The 26,415-nt window shown below is 40.2% G+C and overlaps 1 protein-coding gene across 1 annotated transcript in view; it reads right to left on the bottom strand.

Annotated features, from left to right (window-relative positions):
• FH (frataxin-like protein) overlaps positions 1-26,195 on the bottom strand; it is an 87,275-nt gene extending 61,080 nt beyond the window's left edge. The window contains exon 1 of the mRNA XM_089454430.1: positions 25,960-26,195. Within this exon, the coding sequence (XP_089310556.1) occupies positions 25,960-26,195 (236 nt within the window). The remainder of the gene's footprint in view (positions 1-25,959) is intronic.
• Between the last annotated feature and the right edge of the window lie 220 nt (positions 26,196-26,415).

Below are 26,415 nucleotides of genomic sequence, written 5' to 3'. Positions count from 1 at the left end.
CTGGTGCCAGGGTCGTCTATGCGGTGCTCACTTGACCTGTGCCCACCTAGATTCTGCTAGTTTTCATCTGTAACTCATGTAGATCCTTTTGGACATTTCCGAGTGATTGCATGTATTGTTTCTTGAATTTTTGCAACAGTTCAATTGTATTGTCGTGCACCTTGACACTAATCCCATCGATATCGCCCTCTGTTAGGGTGATGGGATCCATCTGCGTTTTATCTGACTTCATTTTCTTGCGGGAACCCTCCTGCTATTGTTGCTCTCTCCAATTCCTTAGCTGAAAAAGGGTGCTCTACCCCTCATCACCGCCAACGCCCTGTGCAGACTCTTCTTCCTCCTCAGTTTCGGGCTAAGGGGATTTTCTACTTTGCTCGGAGTCACGTTGTTCCTGTTCAACCTATTCCTTTACAGTGCGCTCCTGTTCCATTCAATCCTTCTCTTTGGCTTCCTTCTTTTGTTGCGTGACCAACTTTTGTGCCGCCTGTTTCGCTGCATCCTTTTGTTTCTTCTCAGCTGAGCTCCCCGCACCTCTGTTGGTACCTGCATCTAAGTCAGACGAGGTGTGCCAATCTACCAGCCAACGCTTGATCACTTCTTGTATGGCATCATTGGTGACTAAATACGGCAAATCAAACCACTTCTACTATAGGTCCTTCCACACCTGAATGTAGACACAATGGAAATCTACCTTAAACTTAGACAACTACTCATACAAGGTTGGGGACAACCTTGGGTGTTGGTTGATGGCCATCCGGAAGCTCGCTTCCATCAATACCCAGAAAATATTCGATTCAGTGACTTGTGTGGGGTCCTTTGTGGCTAAGAGGGAGGCAAACTACGCGACCTCCGACAATCCTTCCTTCAATGGAGGAAACTCGCTATCCTCTGGTATCTCCCATGTGACTAACATGATGGAGATCAGTAGCCACGCGTAGTGGAAGGGATTTCTCTCATCTTGTACCTCGTGATAATTTGCAATGAGCTCACTACATAAGTACCACGATTAGTTAAACTACACGCCCTTCATGCAGTGTGTAGCTAAAAGAGATCACAGGTGTCGGAACCTCGTCTACGTGGCACCTCCTCATAACCTTTTTGCAGGTATTTGGGTGGAAATCTTCACCACGGGATCATTGATGGATGTGATGGAATACTTGTGCAGCTTCTTGACTAGTTTAAACTTCTTTTTCATCTTCTCCGCCAAGTCTCTTTCACTTGCCTTTTCGCCAAACTCCTTGGTCGGATTTAAACCCTCATGTGGCAGGTGCATAATCCTATGGATGAGCATATCCATGATGGGTATAGGCATGCCAAGCCATATGCGCCCATATTGCACTAGAGCAAGTAGCTGCCTTATATAGGTGGTGTTAATGTTACTACGGTGGTAATGGGGCACCCACAACAGGTTTAACAACCCGGGTTCTCCACTCCATGGATCTATTCAACTATCTCTAACTCAGTGACACTTGAGTCTGGGTAATACAGGCACCTCATATAATTTTTGGTCGCTAGGTGAGGGAACCGCTCATGGTCAGCCATGTCCCAATCCTCCATTTTTAATGGGGGAACCCGCATAACGTGCAGACCTTCAAAATTTATCTTCTTCGGTAATAAGAGCATGTGAACGAGGAAATTATCTGAGTCGAGGTCCTTGGGGACCGTTGCCTTCCCTTTATGTGGAGGGTATATTCAGGCAACTAGGAAATGGGCTCCGCTCCCTCAACATCTATATCCTTAGTGCCTTGTTCAAGTTCCAAATGTAAAACCTTCTTAGGACGCTTGTCCTTCTTGTGCGTCTGGGTGGTTCATGCATTGGGACTGACCTCTTTTGATTTTCTTTCTTCGGCTTTTGGGTTTCTCACACCGGTGTAGGCTTCGACCTAGGTGACTGCGGCACTGTAGGAACAAGAGATGGAGTCTCCATGCTCACAACCTCTGGAGCAGCTCCTTCGGAGGCTACAGTTCCTCTAGTGCTTGCAGTCTTAGTAGGGCTTGGTCCTAACATGGTATCACAGATTAATTTCAGGGGTAACTCAGACAAATTATCGGATGTAGGGCTTGCAACCAAATCTTCGAAGAATGCACGATTCATAAGCAACAAGCAGCAAAACTCAAAAATTCTAAGGGTGCAAAGTGTTCTCTACTGGATTGACACATGTAATTTATAGGAAATTTTGAATTCAAATCCAACTATTCCCCCCAAATTCATCCATTAATGCTGATTTTGCGGCAGATCTTCAAATATTTTAGCCTTAAATGCCACCCACCCACTCCTGTTAACTATCTCCTAGATGTCAAATCATGCACTGTGACTTTAACGTCACTTTCTAGCTTTGTTGTGTGGTATTTCCCCTCATAGCACATCTCCCTTCGCACATCGTCTCATGCTCTGACATCATTCTTTTGCACACAGATCCCCTGCTGCGTAGTCCCCAAAACTGGGCAATGTAGTTTATAGTCCCGTGCTCTTTTGCAACTGCCTAGAGCACTAAGACTGTCCTATGGTCATATAGTCATTGAGCCGAATATCCTATATATGGATTCAATTGGCTTCCATTCACCTTTCCCAGAAAAGGTTCTCCGTTCAGTTTTGCGAGCTGAACCACACCCCCATCTGTGATATTTTTGATGACATATGACCCCAGCTAGTGCATCTGAAAACTTTCCTGGAAACTTAGTGAACTTACTATCATATAGTAAGACCAAATCATTTACCTTAAGTGTGCGTAGCTTGATATGCCGATCGTGCCAAGGCTTTTCTCTTTCCTTCTGAACTTGCTGATGGAATCCAACTAAGAATCTATCTTCTTCGAGCTCCATTACCTACACGAGCTGCTCTTCCAAGGCTCTGTGGTCCACCAACCTTGCAAAAGCTACTATGCGTAGACTAGGCATGATATATTCCATAGGAATCATAGCTTCTATGCAATAGACCAGTCGAAAAGGTGTCTAACCTGTTAGCTTGTTGCAAGTAGTCCTTTATGCCCGCAATACTTCCAGTACATGCACATCCCATACATTTTGTTGCGTGTTGCAAATCTTTGTCATCACATTCTCCAAGATCTTATTGAAGGCCTCAACTGTTCCATTGGCCTGAGGATGATATGGTGTACTCTCATGATGATAAAATTGGAATTCTTCGGTCAATGCGCTGATCATCTCATTGAGGAAGTGCATACCTATTAGGTCCCTATACTACTAGTGGAACCCCTTCTTGTTATTAGTGAAACCCCCTTATTATATTGTTGTACCCATGTAGTACCCATATTGTTACTATTGTGCCCCATAGAAGCCCACTATTGTTATTGTTGTGCCCTTACATTATTATTGTTAGGTCGGCTCTGATTATATTATGACCCCTTGGACTCCTATATATAGAAAGGAGGTCTTGTCATTTTGTATCATCCAATAATTGTTCATTTGTGTAATGTAAAGGAGGTTTCCCCCTCGAAGGGGCTGATTTCTAAGGCATTGATCTATCTTTTCTATCTTTTTGTGAGCTGGTTTCATAACATTTGGTATTAGAGCTTTGGATTCTAGGGCTTCATTGCTCCAAATAGGCCATCATGGAATTTTTGCTATAACTTTGTTTTTGTGATGTTTCAAAAGCTAAAAAAAAAATCCATTAGAGACAAAATCTCGCTGAATCTCGGGTCCTAATTTCAAATCTTGTCTCGCTGTATTTTCGGATATCAGATTTGAGGAAGTTAGGGTTTTTGCAAGCTCCAAAATTCCATCTCAAATAGGGAATCGTCAAATTTTTGCTATAATTGTTTTTCTACGAAGATTCAGACTCTAAAATTCAAAACCCATTTGAGCCGAAAACTTGGTGAAGCTGGGGTTCAAATTTCAGATCTTGTTTCACTATATTTTCGGAGAGACAATCCAAGACATTTAGGATTTCTACAGGCTACCGAATTACATCCCAAACAGGTGAGCTTGGGAAAATCCTCATAACTTTCTCTTTGAGCATCAGATTGAAATTTCATAAGAATTTACAAAAATATGATGGACTGTAGTTTTTTTGACATCATTTTTAGGTCTGAAGGTTGAAACAGTGACACGTGGCACTTCGTAAAAGTTTACTCTACTCAAAAGGTATATAAGCAAGTCAGCTTGGGCGATTGGGCATAACACTTTCTTGGAGAATCCAATTTTGATTAGACTGGTGGCATTGGGAAGAGGACGCAAAGGGCTACTGTAGCTTGCAATTTCAAACCTTGGAGAAGCGAAATTTCATAGTTATATTTGTTTCAAGATTGAGATCCTAAAATCAAGAAAAGGAGATATGAGGAAGTTTGATGGCAAGGATCTGGTAAATTGGATACTATAGATGGAGCAATATTTTGATATAAATGGTGTACACTTGTTACAAAAGGTACATATTGCATCTTTATATTTAGAACCGAATCAATTTTTATGGTATAAAGGGTTTTGTTCTCGTAGATCACTTGTCACTTGGTCAATTTTCACAAAAGAAATGATAGCACATTATGAGGATACAAAGAGTAACACCTTCTTTAGCCAACTGATAAATCTCAAACAAAAGGGTTCAAGGTAGAGCACATTGAGGACTTCCAAAAATTGAATATAAGGGTAAATGATATTCTAAAGAAGTAAATGATTGATGTCTTTATATGGAATTTAAAGGATAACATTCAACATGAGGTTCGTCTTTCGGAACCTAATTCATTGGAGAAGGCATTCAGGTTGGCAAGAAAAATTGAAAGCAGAATTATGGAAACAATGAATCCTACCACCCACAACTATAAATATGGAAGTGTTTTTTCTCCTAACCTTCCACAAACTACAAGGTTTACATGACAAAAATTGGAAGAAAAAGAGAAAAAGGGCTTTGTTACAGTTGTGATAGCAAATACACTAAAGGTCATAAGTGTGTTGAGAAGAAATTATTTTACATATATTGTGAAGAGGAGGAAGAAAAGGATCTAGAAACGTCAAAAGAAGAGGATATACACCAGGAACCAACCCCAGAGAAAGAAGAAATGAATCCGACCATATATTGTAAAGCATTGGCTAGAATTACCACTCCTCAAACTCTCAATATAGAAGGACATATCAAGAAGAAAAAGGTTCAAGAAGCGAAAGATCACATTGAGAATCAAGAAATGAATCCAACAATATATTGTACCAGAATTACCACTCCTCAAACTATCAAGATAGAAGGATATATCAAGAAGAAAAAGGTAATAGTGTTGATTCAGTTGGGTAGTACCCATAATTTTATTCATTGTAAGATAGCCAAGGAATTGAATTTCTTCCTATATCCAACACCAGAGTGTCAAGTGATGGTTGCAACTAGAGGAACCATAAATTGCTCTGGAAAGTGCCATAATATCAAGCTATCCATGGGAGAATATGTATTGAATAGCCCAATGCTTTCCATTCCAATGGGTGGTGTTGATGTTGTAATAGGAGTCCAATGGCTACAATCCTTGGGTACAATAGCTTTTAATTTTCAAGAACTTTTGATGAAATTTTCTTCGGAAGGAAAGGAAGTTGAATTAAGGGGTATCACAGGGAAACCGAGAAAGATAATCATCTCTAACGGAATGACAAAACTTCTAAAGAAAGAACAAAGAGGCATAATTTCACAATTATGTTCGCTAGAGGTTCCCACATCAAAATCATCCATTTCTCTAGATGTTCAAAAGGTCTTGGATAATCTTTCCAAGGTATTTTAGACTACCAAAGGCCTCCTGCCTATTCGTGATCATGATCATGCTATTCATTTGATTTCAGGAAGTGTTCCTCCAAACATCAGGCCTTACAAATATCCATATGACCAAAGGAGTGAAATAGAATGTATGGTTGCCAAAATGCTAGAGGTTGGCATAATTATCCAACCAAATTCAATAAATGAAGCAAGGGATGAATGGAAGAATGATGAAGCAGGGTGGGAACTCATTCAAAAGTTGTAGCAGATCCCAGTTCAAACAATATTTCCATAACTTAAGAAGGAATGAAAAATCATATTAGAACCTAAAGTAGTCACAGAACCGAGAAATCAACGGCTACGAATGGATCAATTTCAGAGTATCATCAAGTGGAAGAACTTACCCATTGAGTATTCCACATGGAAGGATGATAATTTTATACAGAAGCATCCATAACTACTCAAGAATTGAGGACAACACTTTTTGAAGGAGAGGGGCATGTTAGGTCCCTATACTACTAGTGTAACCCCTTATTGTTATTAGTGCAACCTCCTTATTATATTATTGTACCCATGTAGTACCCATATTGTTAGTATTGCGCACTTACATTATTATTGTTAGGTCGGCTCTAATTATATTATGACCCCTTAGACTCCTATACATGGAAAGGAGGTCTTGTAATTTTGTATCATCTAAGAATTGTTCATTTATGTAATGTAAAGGAGGTTTCCCCCTCGAAGAGGTTGATTTCTAAGGCGTTGATCTATCTTTTCTATCTTTTTGTGAGTTGGTTTCATAACAGTACCGTGATCACTCATCAATACTTTTGGGCAGCCGAATCTGGTTAACACATACTCAAACAAGAACCTTGCTGCTGTGGCCCCTGTAAAATCCTTCACCAGTTGTGCCTCTGCCAATCTGTTTAGATATTCTGTCGTGGTGATGATATAGTGTGCACCTTTCTTCTTTCCTGGAGGCTAGATTGGCCCCACAAAGTCAATTGCCCATTTTTCAAATGGTTGCAAGGATACTTGAGGTTTTAATGGTAGCTCGTCCCTTCCTGATGGTCTACCCATTCTCTGACATGCATCACATGCCCTACAATATGCTTTAGAATATTTATGCAATGTAGGCCACCACAAACCTATGCACAAAATCTAATGTGTTGTTTCCTTTCTTGCATAATGTCCCCCTGCAGCCCCTCTATGAGCTTCAGCTAGGATGCTACTTCGCTCAAAATCAGGCACATATCGTCGCAGTATTTCGTATGCACCCATATTATATAGATGTCCTACAATTGATGACTGATGTATCCTTCTGGAGCCATCCGTGTAGTCAGAAATTGGATAATATATGCAAAATGATTATCTGCTACATGCACCGTGAAGAGATGTGCGTCAAGCAACCCTTCCTCCAAAATAGTAGGCTCTTCTCCTATTTCAATCCACAACATATGGTCAGGACCTGCATTCAACCTACCTGGCTGCATAATAACCTCAAAGTCATACTCTTCGAATAGAAATAACCATATGCATATCTCCCCCCCCCAACACAGGCTTATTGACCAAGTATTTCAAGGTGGAGAGATCTGTGTACATCTTAAAATGTACACATAGCAGATAGTGCTTGAACTTTTGAAGCATGTACACCATAGCCAATCCTTCACGCTCCATCGTTGAGTAATTCTTCTTAGCCTTTGATAGTTCCGTGCTCGCAAATTCTATAGGATGATCCATCTCTCCCTCACCGGCCTATGCTAGCACTGCTTCCAATGTAATACACGAGGCATCCACGTGCACATGGAATTCCTTCTTCCAATCCGGGAAGATAAAGATCGACACGGTGACCATATTTTCTTTCAATACTTCTAGACTGCGCTGACATTCTTCATCCCAACAGAATGTGGTGTCCTTCTTCAATAGCTTCTCCATATGCGCGGTAATCTGAACAGAAGCCTTGATGAACTTATGATAACATCCAGTATGGCCCAGCGTTGCGTGTAGTTGTTTGACACTTCTTGGATTTACTATCAATGTGATCCTGGCAGGGTCCACCATCAGCCTTGCTTGCGCACCACATGACCCAATAAAATTCCAAAGGGGACACATAATAAACATATCTTTAGGTTCAATGCGATTTGATATCTTCGACACGTATCCAACATTATGCGTAGACTGGCTACATGGCGCTTTACTAACCCAAACACTGTTGAGTCATAAAAATACACCTCCAAGAACTTGTTCACATGCTAATGTTCACTTGCCTAGTCTTCAATGGTGTAGTGATGTCCGGAATTTATATTTGTGGACCTTCAACCTCACAATGGCCTTCTGCCTTTGGGATATTAATATTTCTTGGATCTTCATCTTCCCTCTCAACAGTCATATTATAGCACTCTAGCGCATGGTGCAACTAGGTGCTCCAATCCAGTTGAACCAACTTCAAAGGGTCCTGTGGTATTCTGAAGATCACCACCTTGACCTCCTGCAAAGCTTCATCAATGCTTTCGAACCCATCCTCAAAAATGAATGTCATCAAGAATCGTTCCCTTAATATATCCCACTCCACGGTACCGTGGCAGAGCTCTGTTTCCACGTACCAATTCACAGGGATTATATCCAAAGTATGACAGAATAAGTGCACCCATTATGGCTACGGCTCTGTCCTGTAGGCTTTAGTCCATTTCTCCAAATGATCACGTAGATAATTTCTCCCATCATATTTCTCATTTAATCATACTTTAGGACAACTGAATCGCAACCTCATCATCCTTCTGTAATCGCAATTTGTAAAAGTTGTCCTTGTACCCACCCCACCATCGTGTGGGCGTAGCATGTAGTGCCAAATCTAGCACTTGAAAGCAATGATCCTCAGGGACTTCTCTTTCAAAGGCATGCGAAAAAAGTATCTACAACAGTTAAACCATCATAATAGGGTAAATTTCTTACCTCTGATGACACATAGTGCAATGATTTTGTCATCATGTTGCAGCGTAGTGTAGATACTTCATGCAGCCTATCTTGCTAGTGCTCCAACTCTTCATCTGAATCTGAGGTACAGGAGCTTTTGTAGTCCCATGCAATCCATCCATCAACAATTCGATTAATCTAGTCTTGGTCTCACACTGTTATTTTGTAAATTTGATCCAAGTCATCATCACTTTCTTCTTAGTCGCGTACCGATTCAGTATAGCGCGGTCCTTCTGCAGGGTCCAACGGTACTACAACGCGGAGCGATTTCCTTTCAAACGACATTGTCCATTTCTTCAAGTTGATGAACCTGTTCATATCAATGGCCTAATCAATAATAAGAAGTGAAGGATATGGATTACTATCATCAACGATCTCTATTACTTCAAAATTATCCAACTCCCTTGCACCATCTATATCTATAGCGACTCCCTGTAGTCGTCCCACATGGATAATATTTTGTTGGTTTGCCACCCTCAGTTGCATAAGATACCATTACAACGCAGTTATCCCCATTCACTCCCATGTCTTTTTAGGAAAAACATTCACGTCAAACCCTAGATCTAAAATAACATGATCCATCTCATAGTCTCCTATTTGCGCAGTGAGCCTCATCTCGCGCTCTATTCTTGCCTTATGTTTACCAATATTTTGGACTACGTACTGTCAATCAGGAGTATTTTCCTTACCAATGCACTTGTTTATCAACTCCTATAGCCCCTTCACAGCTTGGCTATCATGCAACATTTTCATACAGGTCTCCAAGAGTGTGGTGAGTACAGAGGGATCAACCTCTGTGGGTGCGCTGGTTTCTAATACTTTGTTTTGACGTCATGAGGTAGATTCCTCCATGAAGCTTTTCTTAGCTTCCATAAACATTTCCTTTGCGCACTCCAGATGAAAACTCACCTCCTTTATCGGGGCCTTGCGGACCAATTCATCTGCTCCAGGCTGCTTTCCCTTATCGTCCCCATTTGTTACTTCGCTTCTCAGTACTATATTCATGTTTGGGTAATCTTTGTAGTGTTCAACCCTCATCATCTATAAATTTTGTGTAGGATTCCAAGCTTTGTCCTTCTTTTCCTACATCTTGGCTATTAACACAGGGAACTCTTTTATAGAGTGGTCAAACTAACTGCAATATTGGCATGATGGATGCGTTGGATTTTGACATTCCCTTGCATAGTGTCCTGGAATTCCACAGTTATAGCAAATAACTTGACTGCGGCCTCTACTAGGCCATCCTCCTCCTCGGCCTCGTACTCTTCCATGATATCCTCCATGTGCCCCTCCTGTGCCCTGATCTGGAGGCCAAGTTTCTGCTTACATTCAATATGTAAGCATTCTTTCCATCATCAATTTGTAGTTGTGATAGTGGCACTCATCGTGGCCTAATAATTTGCAGAAATTGCAAAACAATTGTTGAGGTGTCTGAACAAACTTTTTTAGCAGATGAAAATTATCTGTCACATGTTTTCTGGGCACCTGACAAATAGCGCACCATAGCGCAGGCCCCTGACTTGGGCCTGTAGGAGCTTCCTGGCTCAGGGGCATCGATTCCCCCCTGTAATATAATTCACAAAGATAGGGAAGGGGTCTTTATCATGCCCCTGGCTCTTACACTTGAGACACCAGAGTTCCTCGCGCACCTCTGACCTAGCCTCCTTTTCCTTTTTCAAGCTTTGCAATTCTAAGCAGAGGTTTTGCAACTGCAAGTGAATCTGTTGAACTCCCAACATCGGGTCCTGAATAGGCATCTCATGCAACCTCATCACAATTTCCAGGGATTCTGCCTAGGTTCTTATCTTTTGTTGTGACAAATAAATCATCAGGTGAGACAGAAGAGAGGCTATAAACCATTCGTGGTGCTAACCATCTGTGATCTGCATATTAGCTTCATGGATCACACACTTCAATCTTTGATCTAACTCCTAGGGCATTTCACCAGCCCTCATCTTTATTTCCTTGAATCCAACTACTGACTGTGAGTCAGACTTGGGCTTAATAAATTCCTTGTTCAAAGCAGCTTTAGTATCCACTAATGATGCCAAAGGATTATCAATGCAATACTTAATATACCATGTCAGCGCGTGATCCTGCAAGGTGGTAACCAACTATGCCTTATTTATATTATCATCGGTAATTTGTTGTGATGTCCCCATAGCATTTTAATGAACCAAAATTGATCCGCATCCTCACTCCCTATGCTCTTGAAAACTAGCAACTTCATCGTATTCAACATGTTGAGCAACGATGGTGGTGGTGTAGGTGAAGATGTATGGTATGGAGGTGAATTTAGAGGTGGAGAGGATGGATGAGGTATTCGCGGAAAACCGTGTCTTATCAATTGGAAATCACTCCGTGATGAAGCTTGTACTGCTCCCTCATCGTAACTCAAAGGAGGTCCAATCAATGGGCTATATTCAGGACCTACTTTTTCTTGATTTCTAAAGCTCCATCCACTTCGTGTAGACCCAAACATCCAGGCAATGGCATAACCCGTTTCTCACACAAGAGCATCTTAATCCAAGTATTCAAAGATTTCAAATACTTACCTTGTAGTCCGTTGAAGAATTGTCGCTCTGCCTCGCTCTAACTGACTGAGGTATCAACTACGAACTCTATCACAAATCCTCCTATGATGTGATCAAGCCAGTGATCAACAATGTTTGCAATATTATCCTCACAAGCTTCCAGCATCCGCAATAATTCTGGAGTCCACACTATTAAACCATCAAGCTTCCACCTTCCTTGGTCATCTGCCAATTTAGCTATCCGTCTGTATAGTTCGATTGGGAAGGTGTAGAACAAAATTTCATGGACTTCTGTGTATAAGTATTTGTCCAACCACTGTTCTTTCGACTTGCGTGAATTACTGTTTTTTTGTGCCATGAATTCGCAGAATTTTTTATCCAACCACTTCTCAATTTCCTTTTTGATCAGATTCGAGTGATGCGACATCACGCATATCCATAAGTAGATCTCGGTCCTAGAAATGGAACCATTTTTTTGCTTAGTGGGTCTTGACCCAGGTTCAGAGTTAATTACGCGAAACAAAACCCTACACTACCAGCCCTTTCGGCATCAACCCGCTTAACGTGGATTGAAGTCTCACCCGAAGTAGTATGGGTGGATGCTTGAACCAAGTTTCTGCATCCAAATATCAGCGTGATGTCTTTTTATGCCCTAGGTCTGTCTTCGCGTAGATCTGTAAGACCTTAGCGCTTTGTATTGTAACTTCCTTGGAACGGACCCTATACCTCCGCAAAGGTTTACGATCAACTTTTGTGGACCTTGAGCAAGTGAATTATCTACTTACGCCCACCATAAACTGCCCTTAGATAAGAATCTATTCTGATCTACTTAAGTGCTTAATGAATGTAACAGAATATATTATATTATTTGCGTAAATGATTATCTTGTATTACATTCAGTTAATAAGACATATTCAGTAGATTCTCGCACCAATATATCAATATTTCATAAGGAAATCATTTCATCACAACCTACATTGTTAACATAAATAACAGAAGTAAACAGATAAAACCCCTGAATTTCTCCAACAGTCTTCTTTATTGATCTTCAGTATAAGTTTACAAACTCAAAACTTCCCTGCGCACTCAGCTATGGACACTATTGTAGGCCTCTGTGCACTCAGTTGTAGAGCCTTCCCCCCTCTAAGAATTACTTTTTTGTGCTAACTCTCTAGAATCCTTTCATTGTACCATAGACAAAGACATAGATCTCTCTTAGACTCTCTGAGACACACTTATCAAAAACCGACTCAACTTTATGTGAACAAGGGTAAAAACCCTTTTTGACTCCTAACTAACTACGCACTCCGCATCCATAATTTGCGGAGACTTTACATCTTTTCATCAAAATTTACAATAGAACTTGGGTTTTTACCCCAAAACTGACCCAGGGGACCACATCCCAACAATATCCAAAAAAATCTCAGTTGGTGGATACTATTAAGTGTTTACAACAAGAATTGGGTTATCTTAGAACTAGAAACGAACGTTTGTTAAGGACTAGTGAAGAGAAGGAGAGAATGATTAGAGGAATGACTGAAAAATCTTTGTCATATAAAATTGGATCTTAGCATGGAGAAAGGAAATCAAAAGAGTATAAAATAAAAAAGAAATTAAAGTGGGGGAGATTCTAATAGAGCATATCCTCGAAGACAAAAGAGAAAGAAATAAATAGAATTACAATGATTTGAATTTAAAAAGGAATGAAACAAATTACAGATATAACCATAAATATAGATATGCAACAGAATTAACACTTCATTTGATTAATATCAGATGCTGAAATATGCTTACAAATAGAATGGAAATAATTCTAGCTTGGGCGATGGTAGCTTATCTCTGAGAAGATATGTTGCAGCTACATGCCTCTAAACTTTGTTACAATGAGGCTTGAGGGCCTATTTATTTCTTGAGAAATAATGGAAAACCCCAAAAATCCAAACACCTAACCTTAGAAGATGAAACACCAAACTATGGGCCCCATTGGCGTAAATTTCTATATCAACTTCCTGGGGTCGTAGCTTTAGCATACGATCTTTGTTTGATGCACATGATAGTTCCTTAGAAATATCTATCTGAGGAATACAAACACTGATAGATAATATGGTGTTGAAAAATCATATTCACCACCAGTTATTTTGCAAAAAAACATCATTTACGACCTCAAAATGGCTCGAGAAGTTTAGGACCCAAAACTGCCAAAAATAGTAAAATGTGCTACAATCAAGGAAACTAAAAAACTGAAAGAAATAATGTTGGGGGTCCAAGTGGAATAGGTGGGTGGCCACCAATATCCACTTGGATCATTCCTCCCCCTTTAGGAAGCAATGGCTCCCATTGCGTTGAGTTCCTCCATGAGATGAGGAAACTTCTGTTGAGCTTGGTCCTTGATGAGCCACTTGCCATGGTGAAGGAGTTGGCCTACTTTGACAAAGGGTTTGAAGGACCTGCGAAATGTGTTGCAAATATTCTTCCCAACTCTTGTTGAAGATGATGATGTCGTCCAGATAAACCACCACAAAGGAGTTGGTGAAGGGCTACAAGATGTCATCCCTTAGCCTCATAAAAGTGGCAGGGGCATTTTTCAACCCCAAGGGCATAACCAACCATTCAAAAAGGTATTCCTTTGATTTAAAGGCAGTCTTCCATACATCTATGGGCTTGATTGGAATCTCATGATAACCAGACTTCAGATTGATCTTCCTAAAATACTTAGCCCCTTGAGTTGGTCCAACAAGTCATTAATCTATGGGATTGGATATCTGTTCCTGACAATGATTTTGTTTAGTGCTCGATAATCAATACAGAGCCTCCAAGTCCCATCCTTCTTCTGTACAAGTACAATCAGACTTCCACAAGGTGAGGAACTTGGTTGGATGTGCACTTTTTCCAGCAATTCCTGGATTTACCGCTTAATCTCTTCGTTTTCTAGAATGGAGAGATGATATATCAGCGGTTGTGTAACAATGCTCCGGGAGTCAGATCGATTGGATGCTTGACCTGACAATGCAAGGAAACCCCTATGGGTGAGGAGAAGATTTCCCTGTATTCATTCACGACGACATCCACCTACTTCTACTGCTTGGAGGAACCCCTACTAGGGACCATGGATGTGGCTATGACCTTCCCCTTACTTTAAGAGTGAACAAAAGAGAAAACAAATTTCCGAGTTTGAGAGATGACCTTACTGCATCGGTTACTAGAGATGAAAGAGATGGTGGTAGGTGGGGCTACCTACAATATCCTATAAAACTTAGTACCCTAATAAATAATAACAGAGTGGGGTCTACACTCATATACATCATGCGGCTTCCGTAAGTATGGTTGACCTAATAATACATTAAACACTTCAAGAGGGGCAACATCACACAATACCTCACTTGTGAAGGGCTTGATGCTGTAGGCAAGGCAACACTACTAGATGACACAGAGGTCATGTCCTTGGTGAAGCCACCCGATGGTGTACTACTATGGATGTGTTATAGTCGATAGGCTCAACTGCTTCATGAACTTTGCTGAAATGAGGTTCTTGTGGCTCCCATTGTCGATAATGAACTGCAGCGGAGAACCCTTCACCCAAATTTGTGAGTGGAATAAGTGTTCCCCCTCTTTTGGATCTTCAGGCTTGATTTTCTGCATCTTGGTGGTTGCCACAGTGGCGCTACGCTCTCCGTCAATAATCTGCTTCCGTTTGTCAATCCACTTGTAAGGTTCTAACTCAGATTCATAACATGCATCAGACTTAGAATCCTTCAACTCGACCACCAAAGACTGCTTGGCCCGACACTCACTTGTGTTGTTAGTGTAGCTCTTATGAAACTCACACCACTTTCTCGTGTCCTTATTTTTCTTCATGGTGTTATTATTTTCTTGTGCCACCAGTGGGATATCCTTGGCCACCCCCCCTTAGCTCTGTGGTTTTGGGGGTGCCTTTCCCTTGCTTCGGATTCGCAGATCCAAAGTCTCAATTTTTCTGTTTAAACTTCTACTCGATCTTGACATCATATCGGCGCGTCGTGTCGAGCGAGGATATGTCCAGGAACTCCATCTCATTCCAGATGTACCTATGTAGGTAGTCACATACTTGAGTACCAAATGTTTCTCAGAATATCTAATACCCCACTTCGTGCGAAGGGTATGAAAAATATTCGTAGACTCTGGCACATCTTGGTCCCTTCCCTTTCACAGGGTGACCCACTTTATCTATTTATCCTTATAGCTCTTGACAAGGTAGTAATTTTCCCTGATGGCATCCCAAAATGAATCCCAAGTGGGTGTGGCCGAAAATAGTGAGGGTGTACTTTCATCCTTCTTATCAAAGTAGGTTTCCCACCAGTCCTTGACATGGGGGCCGACTTTGAGTAGAGAAAAAGTAATATTTTCCCATCTGGAAAAATGATGAATAGAAAAATATCCTTCTAGCAGATTTAACCATTTATCTACATTGTCCACATCTATCTGACCATCAAATACGAGAATGTCAAAGTTGAGTTCTACCTTAAAGGGTGTGGTGCTTTCAGACTAGCTGCTGGAAGTAGATGCGTTGCTCTTGGGTAGCCGCTGAAGGATCTGGACGAATTTTTCCGTCATCGCATTCCTCTGTCGCTCAAAGGCTTATTTGAGAATTTTTTTGAAAGGATCTCCTGCTCCCTCGTCTTTCTTTTCTTTCGCCATGGGACCCCATTGGGATTTGTGATGCTGGTCTTGCAAAGGTTCAATTATTTCAATCCCTAACTACTTATATCCCAACCTCATTGGCGAAATGCAAGGAAAAGTAGAGAAATAGAAAACCGCTCTGATACCACTCATCTAAATTTAAACAAGAATGTAACAAATTATAGATATAACCATAAATATAGAGATGCAACATAAATAACACTTCATTTCCTTAATATCAGATACTAAAATATGGTTACAAACATCATGGAAATAAGACTAGTTTAGGCTATGGTAGCTTATCTCTGAAAAGAGATGTGGCGGCTACATTCCTCTGAACTATGTTACAATTAAACTTGAGGGGCTATTTATTATTGAGAAATAATGGAAAACCCAAAGCATCCAAAAACCTAACCCTAGGAGATGAAACGCCAAAGTATGGGCCACGTTGGGGTAAGTTGGTACATCAAATTCTTGAGGTTGTAACTTTGGCATTCAATCTCTGTTTGATGCACATGATGCCTCGTTAGAAATATCTATTCGAGGAATGCAACTGCTGAAAATTAATGTGGCGTTGAAAAATCATATCCACCACTAGTGATTTTCCCAAAAAATGTCGTTTAGGGCCTCAAAATGGCTCTTGAAGTTCCAGACCCAAAAAACTGCCAAAAATAGTAAAGTGTGCTACAATTAAGGAAACTAAAAAACTAAAAGAAACAATGGCGGGGGTCCAAGTGGAATAGGCGGGTAGACACCAATACCACATGGATCATAGAAGGGGAATTCCAAAAAATCAATCCCCTTAATTTTTATGGGGAAAATGAGAAGACGTGAAGGCTTGGTTACTTAATATGACTAAATACTTTCAGGTTTATGATTATGAGAGTAATATGAAGGTTAGATTGGCCATTCAACAACTACAAGGTAAAACTACGCTTTAGTGGGAAGAGGCTAAGATTGTACATTTTCTTGAAGAAAGGGTAGTATCTTGGGAGGGTTTCCGAAAATAGTTCAAAAATTGACATTTAAGTGAGTGATATTATGATGATTGCACCAAGGAGTTTCATGAATTAATATTGGGAAAACTTACAATGGATGAATTTGTGGTAAAGTTTACAAACTTCTTGTGGTATGTACCTTACATCAAAGAAGAAAAAGATAAGGTGCGCGATTTGGGAACTATTTTCTTACTGTGTACAAGGAGAGAATTCAGTTTGAGAATCCGAGGTCGATTGATGAAGCTGTAAGGAAGGCTAGGCCACATTACCAGCAGTTCAAAAATAAGGGTGAAGGCCCTAAATTATAGAAAAATAAGGACATAACCAAACCTACAGTGGGAGCTAAGTGACATGAACCTGGATATCTTAAGAATTTTAGTAAAGATAAACCAAAGGAGGAAGTTCAGTAAAGGAAATGAAAATCAACTGGCACACTCTCAAGTGGGGTCAAACCCCATGGATCTGAATGTTAAAATAAGTATTGTGGACAAGGATAAAGTTGTTAGAAAATTAAATATTACAGAGCAATGGAACACATAAAATATATTGTAGAAATACAAACACAGAAAACACATAAGACAAGAGAGACATAGATATATGTGGTTCACCTAGATTGGGCTACGTCCATGGAGAAACAACCAGTCCTTCCTTTTATATTATCCAGCCAACTTAAGAGATACAACCTACAATAGATTTGCTATAATTCCCTCTTCTCTCTCACTTAATCTCCTCTCTCTTCTCACTCAGAATACAGATCTACATAGACGCAATACAATTCCCTCATATATAGCGAGGGGTTGCCTTATAGGGAAAAAAACCCTAAATTAAACATAACATCTATTGTAAGATCTCCACCTAATGAACGACTCAGATTGACTACGAAATTACAACATTTTACAAGACAATTTTACATCTATTTTTTGCTTCAGGGGTGCTTCCCTCGATCCCTTGCCAGGGGGAGGCTCCCAAAGGTCGTAGTCGCCCGCCCCCCTGGACTCCCCCTGCAGCATAAATATTATAGGCGGTGTTTCCGCCACATTATGAATTGGGGTCCAATCTGGCGATACCTCTAAATAAATAAGATAAGCAGGCTCCACACCCAACAAAAGTATCATTCAAATGTTGGGGGTGTGGTGAACCCCATCTATTGTGGGACTATACTCACAATTCTAGATTTGTATAAAATATAAAATTTGTTCATGAAGCCACTATATTAAATGACCTTGCTAGGAATATTCCTAGAATAAGTGCAGCCTTGGAGGATAAACAAGTGAAGCATCAATGTATAATTATTGAAATTGAAGGTGCTATTTTCAACCAACCCATTTCTGTTTTAATTGATTTCGGGGTAAGTTTAAGTTATATTGGACCAGAAATGGCAGAAAAATGTAAAATTAAAACTAAAAAATATAGAGATGCCTAGTTGGTTCAACTAGAAATAGGCATCAAGAGAAGAGTAACCAACCAAGTAAGGCAATTTCATCTCAATTTTAATGGTTATTTCACAACAGTGAACTTAAATGCACTTCCTCTAGGATCATATGATATATTGATAGATATGGATTGGTTGGAAAGATACAGATCCATTAGAAATTGCTTAGCAAAAATAGTGACTTATGTGAATCAACAAGGAAAAACTTAAACAATTCAAGGTGTGCCAAAACCCATATCAGTTAGACAAATTACAACTTTACAAAAGAAAAGGAGTGCATGGAAGGGGTGCCAATTAGTTATGGTTCATGTGGAAGAGGGTAAACAACTAGGTGAGGAGAAAAACTTATATACCTTGCCCATTATTAACGAATTCCATAAATTTTTCTAGAGGAGATTCTCGACTTACTCCCTCACAGGGATAGAGACTTCTCCATTGATTTAGTACCTATTACAACCCCAGTATCTAGAGCACCTTCCCGGATGAATCCACCTAAATTACTAGAGCTGAAGATGAAGCTATAGGATTTGTTGAATAAAGGCTACATTAGGTCTAGTGTGTCACCATGGGGGGCACCGGTGTTATTTTTTAAAAAGAAATATGGCACATTCAAAATGCTCGTTGATTACTGACAGCTGAATACGTTAACCATAAAAAATAAGTACCCTTTTCCCCGTATTGATGACCTATTTGATCAGGCAAGGGGGAAACCATTTTTTCTAAAATTGACTCAAGGACATGATATCATCAATTGACAACAAGAAGTGAAGATATTCACAAAACAACTTTTAGGACTAGATATGGACAATACGAGTTTATAGTGTTACCATTTAGCCTTACTAATGTCCCAACAACCTTTATGTGTTTGATGAACATCATACTCAACAAATATTTAGACAAATGTGTGCATTATTTATTGATGACATCTTCATATATTCAATACATGAAGAACAATGTAAGGAACACTTAAAATTGGTGCTACAAACATTAAGGGAAAAATAATTGTATGCTAAATTAAGAAAATGTTAGTTTTACAAAACCATAATAGAATACTTGGGGGTCATGCCATTTCTAGGGAAGGACTATAAGTTGACCCTAAAGAGGTTAAAGCCATGCTTAATTCACTACAACAAAAAAGGTCATTGGTGAGGGTCATGCTTGTGACAGACCTTTAAGGTCTGTCACGAATGTCACATATGGTGATAGTACTTAAAAAAACATTGTTGTAACTGCATATAGTGATGGTTCTTTAAGGTTTGCCACCAAAGCCATTTTTAGTGACACTTTTGGTGAGGGTTGTTAAAGGCCCGTCACTAACTCTCCCTTTCATGACACTTCTAGTGACGATATTTTATTGACCCTCACCAATGCTCTTTTTGGTTGCTTTTGGTGACAGTAAAAAGATGTTCATCGTCATTGATCATTCCAATCAGTTTTTGATGAGGCGATGTGCATGCTACCATATTTTTGTAAAAATATAATTATTTAAGACCATTGTTGTGGAGTCTTTTGCATTATGTGTCCAAGGCCATAGTGGTTAGAGTCAGTAAATTTGTTAAGAAGTAATTAGTGCGTATCATTTCCCTCAAGTAATAAGAATATAAATTTCCTATGAGTCAACACATGATTCATCTCTATTAGTTTTATTATCTAACAAATTCCCTTTAGATAAAGTTCCACCAATGTGTGTAGGAACTATATTATTTAATACATAATCAAGCTCTGTCAATTATATTAATAAGAGAGACCTAGCACTCCTCAACACTCTTGGCACATCTTAACATGTTTTGGCACACACTAACATTCCTTGGCAGCTCGCATGTCTTGGAACATATTTGTACCTAGAACATATTACCATGACTAGGACACCCAAGAAAATGTTGGTAGGCCCTAACATAGCCTAGCACTCTCCTAGTATGTGTTGGCATGCCCTATAGTCTCTAACATGCCCTAGAACACTTTGGCATGCATTAACATACATTAGCACTTGGCACACATTGCCACTTGGCATGTATTGGAACTTATTATTAGTGTCCTTAACATGCCACTTTTGAAAAAGATAAAGCCCCAACTTATTAACCCTCTTATGTGTTTAGTTCCTTGCATTTTAACATTCCTCTTCCTTATGTTTCCTTGGCACTCTTTGACACATATTGACAAACCTTGGCACCCTACACATCCTATTATTCGTTAGCATATGTCATGTCTTGGCATGCCTTGGCACTATTTGGCACATGTTAACACACACTGGAACTCCCTAGCACACTATGGAACTTATTGACATGCCCTAATATTCCCTAGCATTCCTTACTAGTGCTTAGCATACCTTGTCACTCCCTCCTTGGCATGCTAGGCACTCGTTGACGCTCCCTCACACAACCTCATATTCATTCACTTCCATGCATTTTGACCTAATGCTCCCTTGTGTTTCCCTAGTACTCCCTAACACTCCTCAAGATTCATTAGCACTCTCTCGCACACCTTAGCACTCTTCGACATGCCCTGCCATTTCATAACATGTGTATCACTCCCTAACACACATTGCCACTTGGCACGTGTTGGCACTTAGAAAGTCTTAGAATGTCTAGCATTCGTCGAGATGCCTTGGTATAGTTGGGCATGGTTTAATATTAAAAGTTATTTGACATCAACTATTAATTGAAAGTACATGAGAAGTAACAGAGGAATATTTGGCATTTAGAATGCACTAACACTTGGAACTTGGCACCTATTCTCACCTAGTGTTGGTGTTCCTAGCATGACCCTCTTGTAAAAGGTAGATTGATGACTTATTAACCCTATTATGTGTTCATTTTCTTGTAGTTTAACTTGTTTCTTCTTTTTTTTGCCTTAACAGTCCCTGACACGTATTGTGACACCCTTGCACATCTTGGCATGCCTTAGCACTTGGCACATATTATCATATTTGACATGCCTTCGCACTATCTAGCACATGTTAGCATTCCCTAGCATGCCTTGGCACTCACACCCTCACAACTAGCCTTACATTTTTTCATGACTTGGGAACCCAATCAAGTCCTTAGCTACTGCAGTTCATGTGACATTGGCTTGCTTCAGCCTCAATAACTTGACCAATCACACCTATTACAAGTATATTGTGCCTTGTTCACCTAAGAACTACCTATAACTTAGCTTAGGCCATTGATGTCCAAGCTCAGCTTGTACCACTTAAGAACTTACCAAGACAAGGATGACATCTAGCCATGGTCATAAAAAAGCTAGGCAACATAGCTTACACAAACAATATTTCACATGCATGTCTAGTTCATATAAACAATAAAGCATTAACTAAGAGTTTGCAAGAACCACAAGACACACATGATATAAGACGACATAAGCAGAGTGCCCCAAAATTTATACACAAAAAAGTACAATATGAAATTGTCTAAAATAATTTAAAACATGAGCATTTGGCCAAAATGTTCCACGTGTCATATAAAAATAATAGCTAAAGGAAAAACAGCATTGTGCCTAGCACAAAGTCTCCCTTTTCTAAAACTACTCTGTCGATCCCCTTATCACAATCACAAGCTTACCCCTTGTAAATCCTATTATGAACTTCTCCTAAAACACTTTGTCCTTGACCCACTTGAATTCACTGGCACTCACTATTATTTGTTCATTTCCATGCATTTTGACCTAGTTCTCCTTTGTGATGCCTCAACACTCCTTAGCACTGCTCAACATGCATTGATCTAACTAACAAATATGTGTAGAAGAAGAAATGTCATAACCCTTAAAGCGAGGTTTATTAATATAGAACACAAATCTAGAATATGGTTTATAGAAGATCCAAAGGAGGGTGGAATCTGAGTAGAAGATTGAACATAAGAAATGTGCCATATGACATGAAGAGGAGTTGATTTTGGTGGACTATCCATAGAGTTTTGGACAGAGATCTTAAGTGGCCTATAACCAATTAGTCAATGGACTACTAGTGGATGATTTGTAACCCCAATTTAGTCATCTATAGATTGTTAGAAGGATGATCCAAGGAGTAGTTCATATTTTTTCATAGATTGGACAATAAAAAAAATGGTACACAAAAATAGTGATTTTGAGAGGACTCAAATCACTATTAGGTGGCATATTTGAAGAGCCCTAGATGAGGGCAGTATTGTGGGCCCTATATTGGTAAAATAATTTGTTTTGGTTGGGAAAATTGATGGCAGTCCTAGTATAGTTGGAGGGTTGTTAGGTGACTATCAAAGAAGATCCCTAAGTCCTATGCTTGTGAAGGGCAACAAGACTGGTAGAAGGGAGTGCAAACTTTTAAGGAATAAAGTAGCAGTCAATTGGGCTAGCTAACTAGCCCTAGTTCATTGTATTATAGAGGATTGAGTCAGTGAAAGAAGGTTGACCTCCATAGCCCTAGACTTGTCATATTGGAGGAGAAATATGGAAAAAATGGGCATACCAAAGAGTTGTTCACAAACGGTGAACAACTGATCGAAGACCGTAAGCATTGAAAACCTAGACTTTTTTATTTGGCCTAAGGATGTGAAAACTTTTAAGAACTAAAGTAGCAGTTGAGTGGGCTAGCCAACCAACCCTAGTTGACTCTATTGTAGAGGATTGAGTCAGTGAGAAGAAGGTTGACCTCCATAGCCCTAAACTTGTTATCTTGGAGCAACCGTATGGAAAAAATGGGCACACCAAAGAGTTGTTCACAACTGTAGTTATGAACAGTTGATAGAAGACCCTAAGTGTTTGAGACCTTGACGGAAAAAGGAGGTAGCTAGAGGGAAATTTTTTTTGAGTCGAGTTCAGTAACCTAAAGGAGTTGAGTTCATTGATAAAGGCACCTTGAGTAGTTGTAGAAAGGGAGGCAAGAGGACCTACCACATGTGTTCAGGACACGTGGACTGAAAGGATTGTGTGTGGCCACCATCAGCAAGTAGGTCAAGTGTTATCTTGTTCAACCTAGATTGGTTGTCAAAGGACTAACACCAAGCCTTAGTTGTATTCCTTGTATCGGTGTGATTGTAAAGGGCCACAATCCCTGGTACAGGAGCTCTAGCTTGTTCTATTATAGTTTGTAATATAATGAATAAGAGTTTTAAAAAGTTAAAATTGTTATGTGCACTAGTTGATCCCCTGATGTGTGTAGATTTCGTTGTACAAAATATATGTGTTGTGGAACTTAAGTGTGTTTGCATCAAAGATTCTAAGACCAAACCCAGATTTTCACGTGTTGTTGAAATGCAACATATGCCTTGTTCGCCTAAGAACTACATATAACTCATATTAGGCTACTCATGTCCAATCTCAACTCATCCCACTTAAAAAGTTACCAAGGCAAGGAGCATCACGATTGGGTGTAATATAGGGCATATTAATGGACGAACATTTAATGTCAATCTGGGGAACGTGGAATTTGAGACGCAACACTGGAAATTCTAGGGAAGGACTTTAGCAACCTTCAAAACAGAACCGTAGCTTGCATAGAAACTCCTCACACCACTAGTTAGTGCAATGACACCACACACCACACTGGAAACTAGACTCTCACTCATAAAATAGCAATAAAAGACTCTGCTGGAAAAATGCTTAAAAAATAAATGAACTCAAAATTCATGCTACTCAATAAAGTGTCAAACTCAAAAGATTCGAAAAGCGGATTTATTCCTGTACTGCGATTCCTACACTAGGAATCAAGAATGTGTTCATTTCTATTGTTATGAAATTTTTTTTCCTGTAATAAATTGGCTCTGTTCTTGTACTGGAACGATTCTATTTTGTTCCTGTACTAGAACCACTATGTTCCTGTACCAGAATGAGTCTACTCAACAACCATTTATCTCTTAACCTATAAATCGAAATGTTGTGTTATCAAATAGGGAGTCAATAAGTGTGAATAAAGGAGAAATTTAACTCAGGAAATAAATAAAAAAAATCCCAAATCAAATGCAAGTTGCAACTCAAAACTGTAAATTGCGAAAGGGAATGGGAAACTGTCAATCTCAGTGCAAACAATAAAACCCTTGCAATTAAATAAAAGTTCACTAAGCATTCTTTACTCACATTGTTGGCTTATAGGGACTTGACCCAGGTTCAAAAGAGAATTAGCCAAACGAATCCCGGTACTATTGGCCCTTTTGGCAATAGTCCACAGAGCACGGACCGAGGTCTCATCCGAAGTAGTATGGGAGGGTGCTAGAACTAGGTTTCTGCGCCCTGGAGATGTCTGATGATTTTTGGTGGTCCGTGGTTCGACCCTGCGCGAACGTTGCTACGCGCATTTACCCGTACGTCGCAGCCTGAGATGCTGCCTTCGTGCAACCTTACTTGGGGGCCAAACAATGTTATTATCTAATTCCTTACTATAAACCCGATATTATTCGATCTCTTATCTTATTAGTCTATGTCTAGTTATATTTACCAGCGTTCAGTGTTCATATAAGTGTGCGCGATAAAGAAAAAATTATAATTAAACAAGAAATAGCACAAGAATAGATACACAAAATTTGGAATCAAACTTCTCTTTATTATTTTTCTTCCTTGGTTACAGACTCGACTCCGCCCTGCGCACTCAGCTGTAGGGGTCTGCGCACTCAACTGCGGACTCTACTAGGCCTCTGGGCACTCAGTTGTAGAGCCTCTTCCTACTACTACGACCCAAGACACGCTTAGACACTTTCTTTGTACTTCTATCTCATACTTCGCTCTTTCTACTCCTTTTTATATCTTTTTCACTTAGATCTTTTCTCTATTTATACAATCCCATGGTTCGCGGACCATGGGCAAGCCAAAATTACATTCAAAACTTAGGGTGGACAACCTTATGACTCTAACATAAACTTCGCGCTCCGTGCCCGCAATTCATGGAGTTTTTACAACAATAATACTGAAAACTTGGGCTTTGAGCCCCAAAACATGTTGTGGGGGGATTCCATGCCCAATAGGCCCCCAACACAAACATCATGACTCGCCCTCGAGTCACTCGGTCGGTGCGGTGATCTTGTCGCAGAGTCCCTCCAGTTGTTCTTGAATGGCCTGAATGTTGGTAGCACATTGAGCTGATGCCTGCTGAACCTATTGCATTCTTGCTTCTGAACCCTTGGTTTCCGGTTTGCTGCGCTATATCTATGCATGCATCCCTTGAATCTGCACAAGATTTCCTTCAATATCCACCGTAATTGTGAAAGTTTCATCAATCCACGGTTGGACACGCACTTTTAGAATTGCTTTTTTATGGTGTGCCACATCCACCTACTCTTTAAAAGCCTTGGCCTGCTGCATCCTTGCAAGCCACTGATTAAGGACTACTGTCTACGCAATCCCTATAATGTTGTCATATTGTTGCTGGAGTTTGCATGCCTCGGTCTCCAGCCACTGAATGTTGGGGTCCTCCTGCAGCATAGTGAGGACTTCCAATGCTTGCTCTAACATGTTGGTACAGTCGCGGACTGCACCTCCAATCTCTTCCTACTGCACTGATCTTTGACCTCTGGGGGAGTGGAAGGTTGTGCCTTCAACCGTAGCTTGGCAATCTGGAGATTCAACTCCAGTTGCACTCTTGTTGTTTCCTCACGCGTGTTTTAGATTCCAGTTTCCAAACAATGGATCTACACTTTAGTTGGTATGTCCACTGTAATGGACAACTCAGGGATGTGCCGACAAGCATCATCAATTGTCTGTGCCAGCTATCAGTTGTGTGACACCAACTTGTTGCGCTGCAAGCTAAATTGTTCTATATTAATCTTCTGCTCACTTAGAACCTGGATCGGGCGACTCTCTTTGGCATGGATTTCTGCTGTTCTCCCATCCTGCAGCTGATAAAGTGTGTCACAGGGAAGGGCAACCAAGTTAAGGCCAATTCCTTTCATTGTATTCAGTGTCATCCGATCCATTGTGCTCTCCGAGACTAGCACACCGTTTGGCAAGGTTATTGTATCGACCATCTTTGCGCAGATCATCTGTTTTGCTGTTGATGTGCCTGCTGCGACGTGGGTAGACAAGGTACCCTCCTGCGGGGACTGCACCTGTAACTCCTATAGTTGCACCCTTAGGCCCCCCAACACAGTCTGTTGCTCCATCATAAAGTCTTGGAGTGCTTCACTAGTGACATTGCAAACTGTCTCGCCAATGTCATGGAGATCACCTCCAGTTAACGTGATCAGG

The sequence above is a fragment of the Pinus tabuliformis genome, chromosome 7 (genome assembly GCF_031772625.1).
Source record: "Pinus tabuliformis cultivar Carrire ecotype Pingquan chromosome 7, CPIR1, whole genome shotgun sequence".
NCBI classification, from domain to species: domain Eukaryota; kingdom Viridiplantae; phylum Streptophyta; class Pinopsida; order Pinales; family Pinaceae; genus Pinus; species Pinus tabuliformis.
The sequence above is the reverse complement of the archived record's forward strand: the minus strand, read 5'-3'. Positions and strand labels throughout refer to the sequence as shown.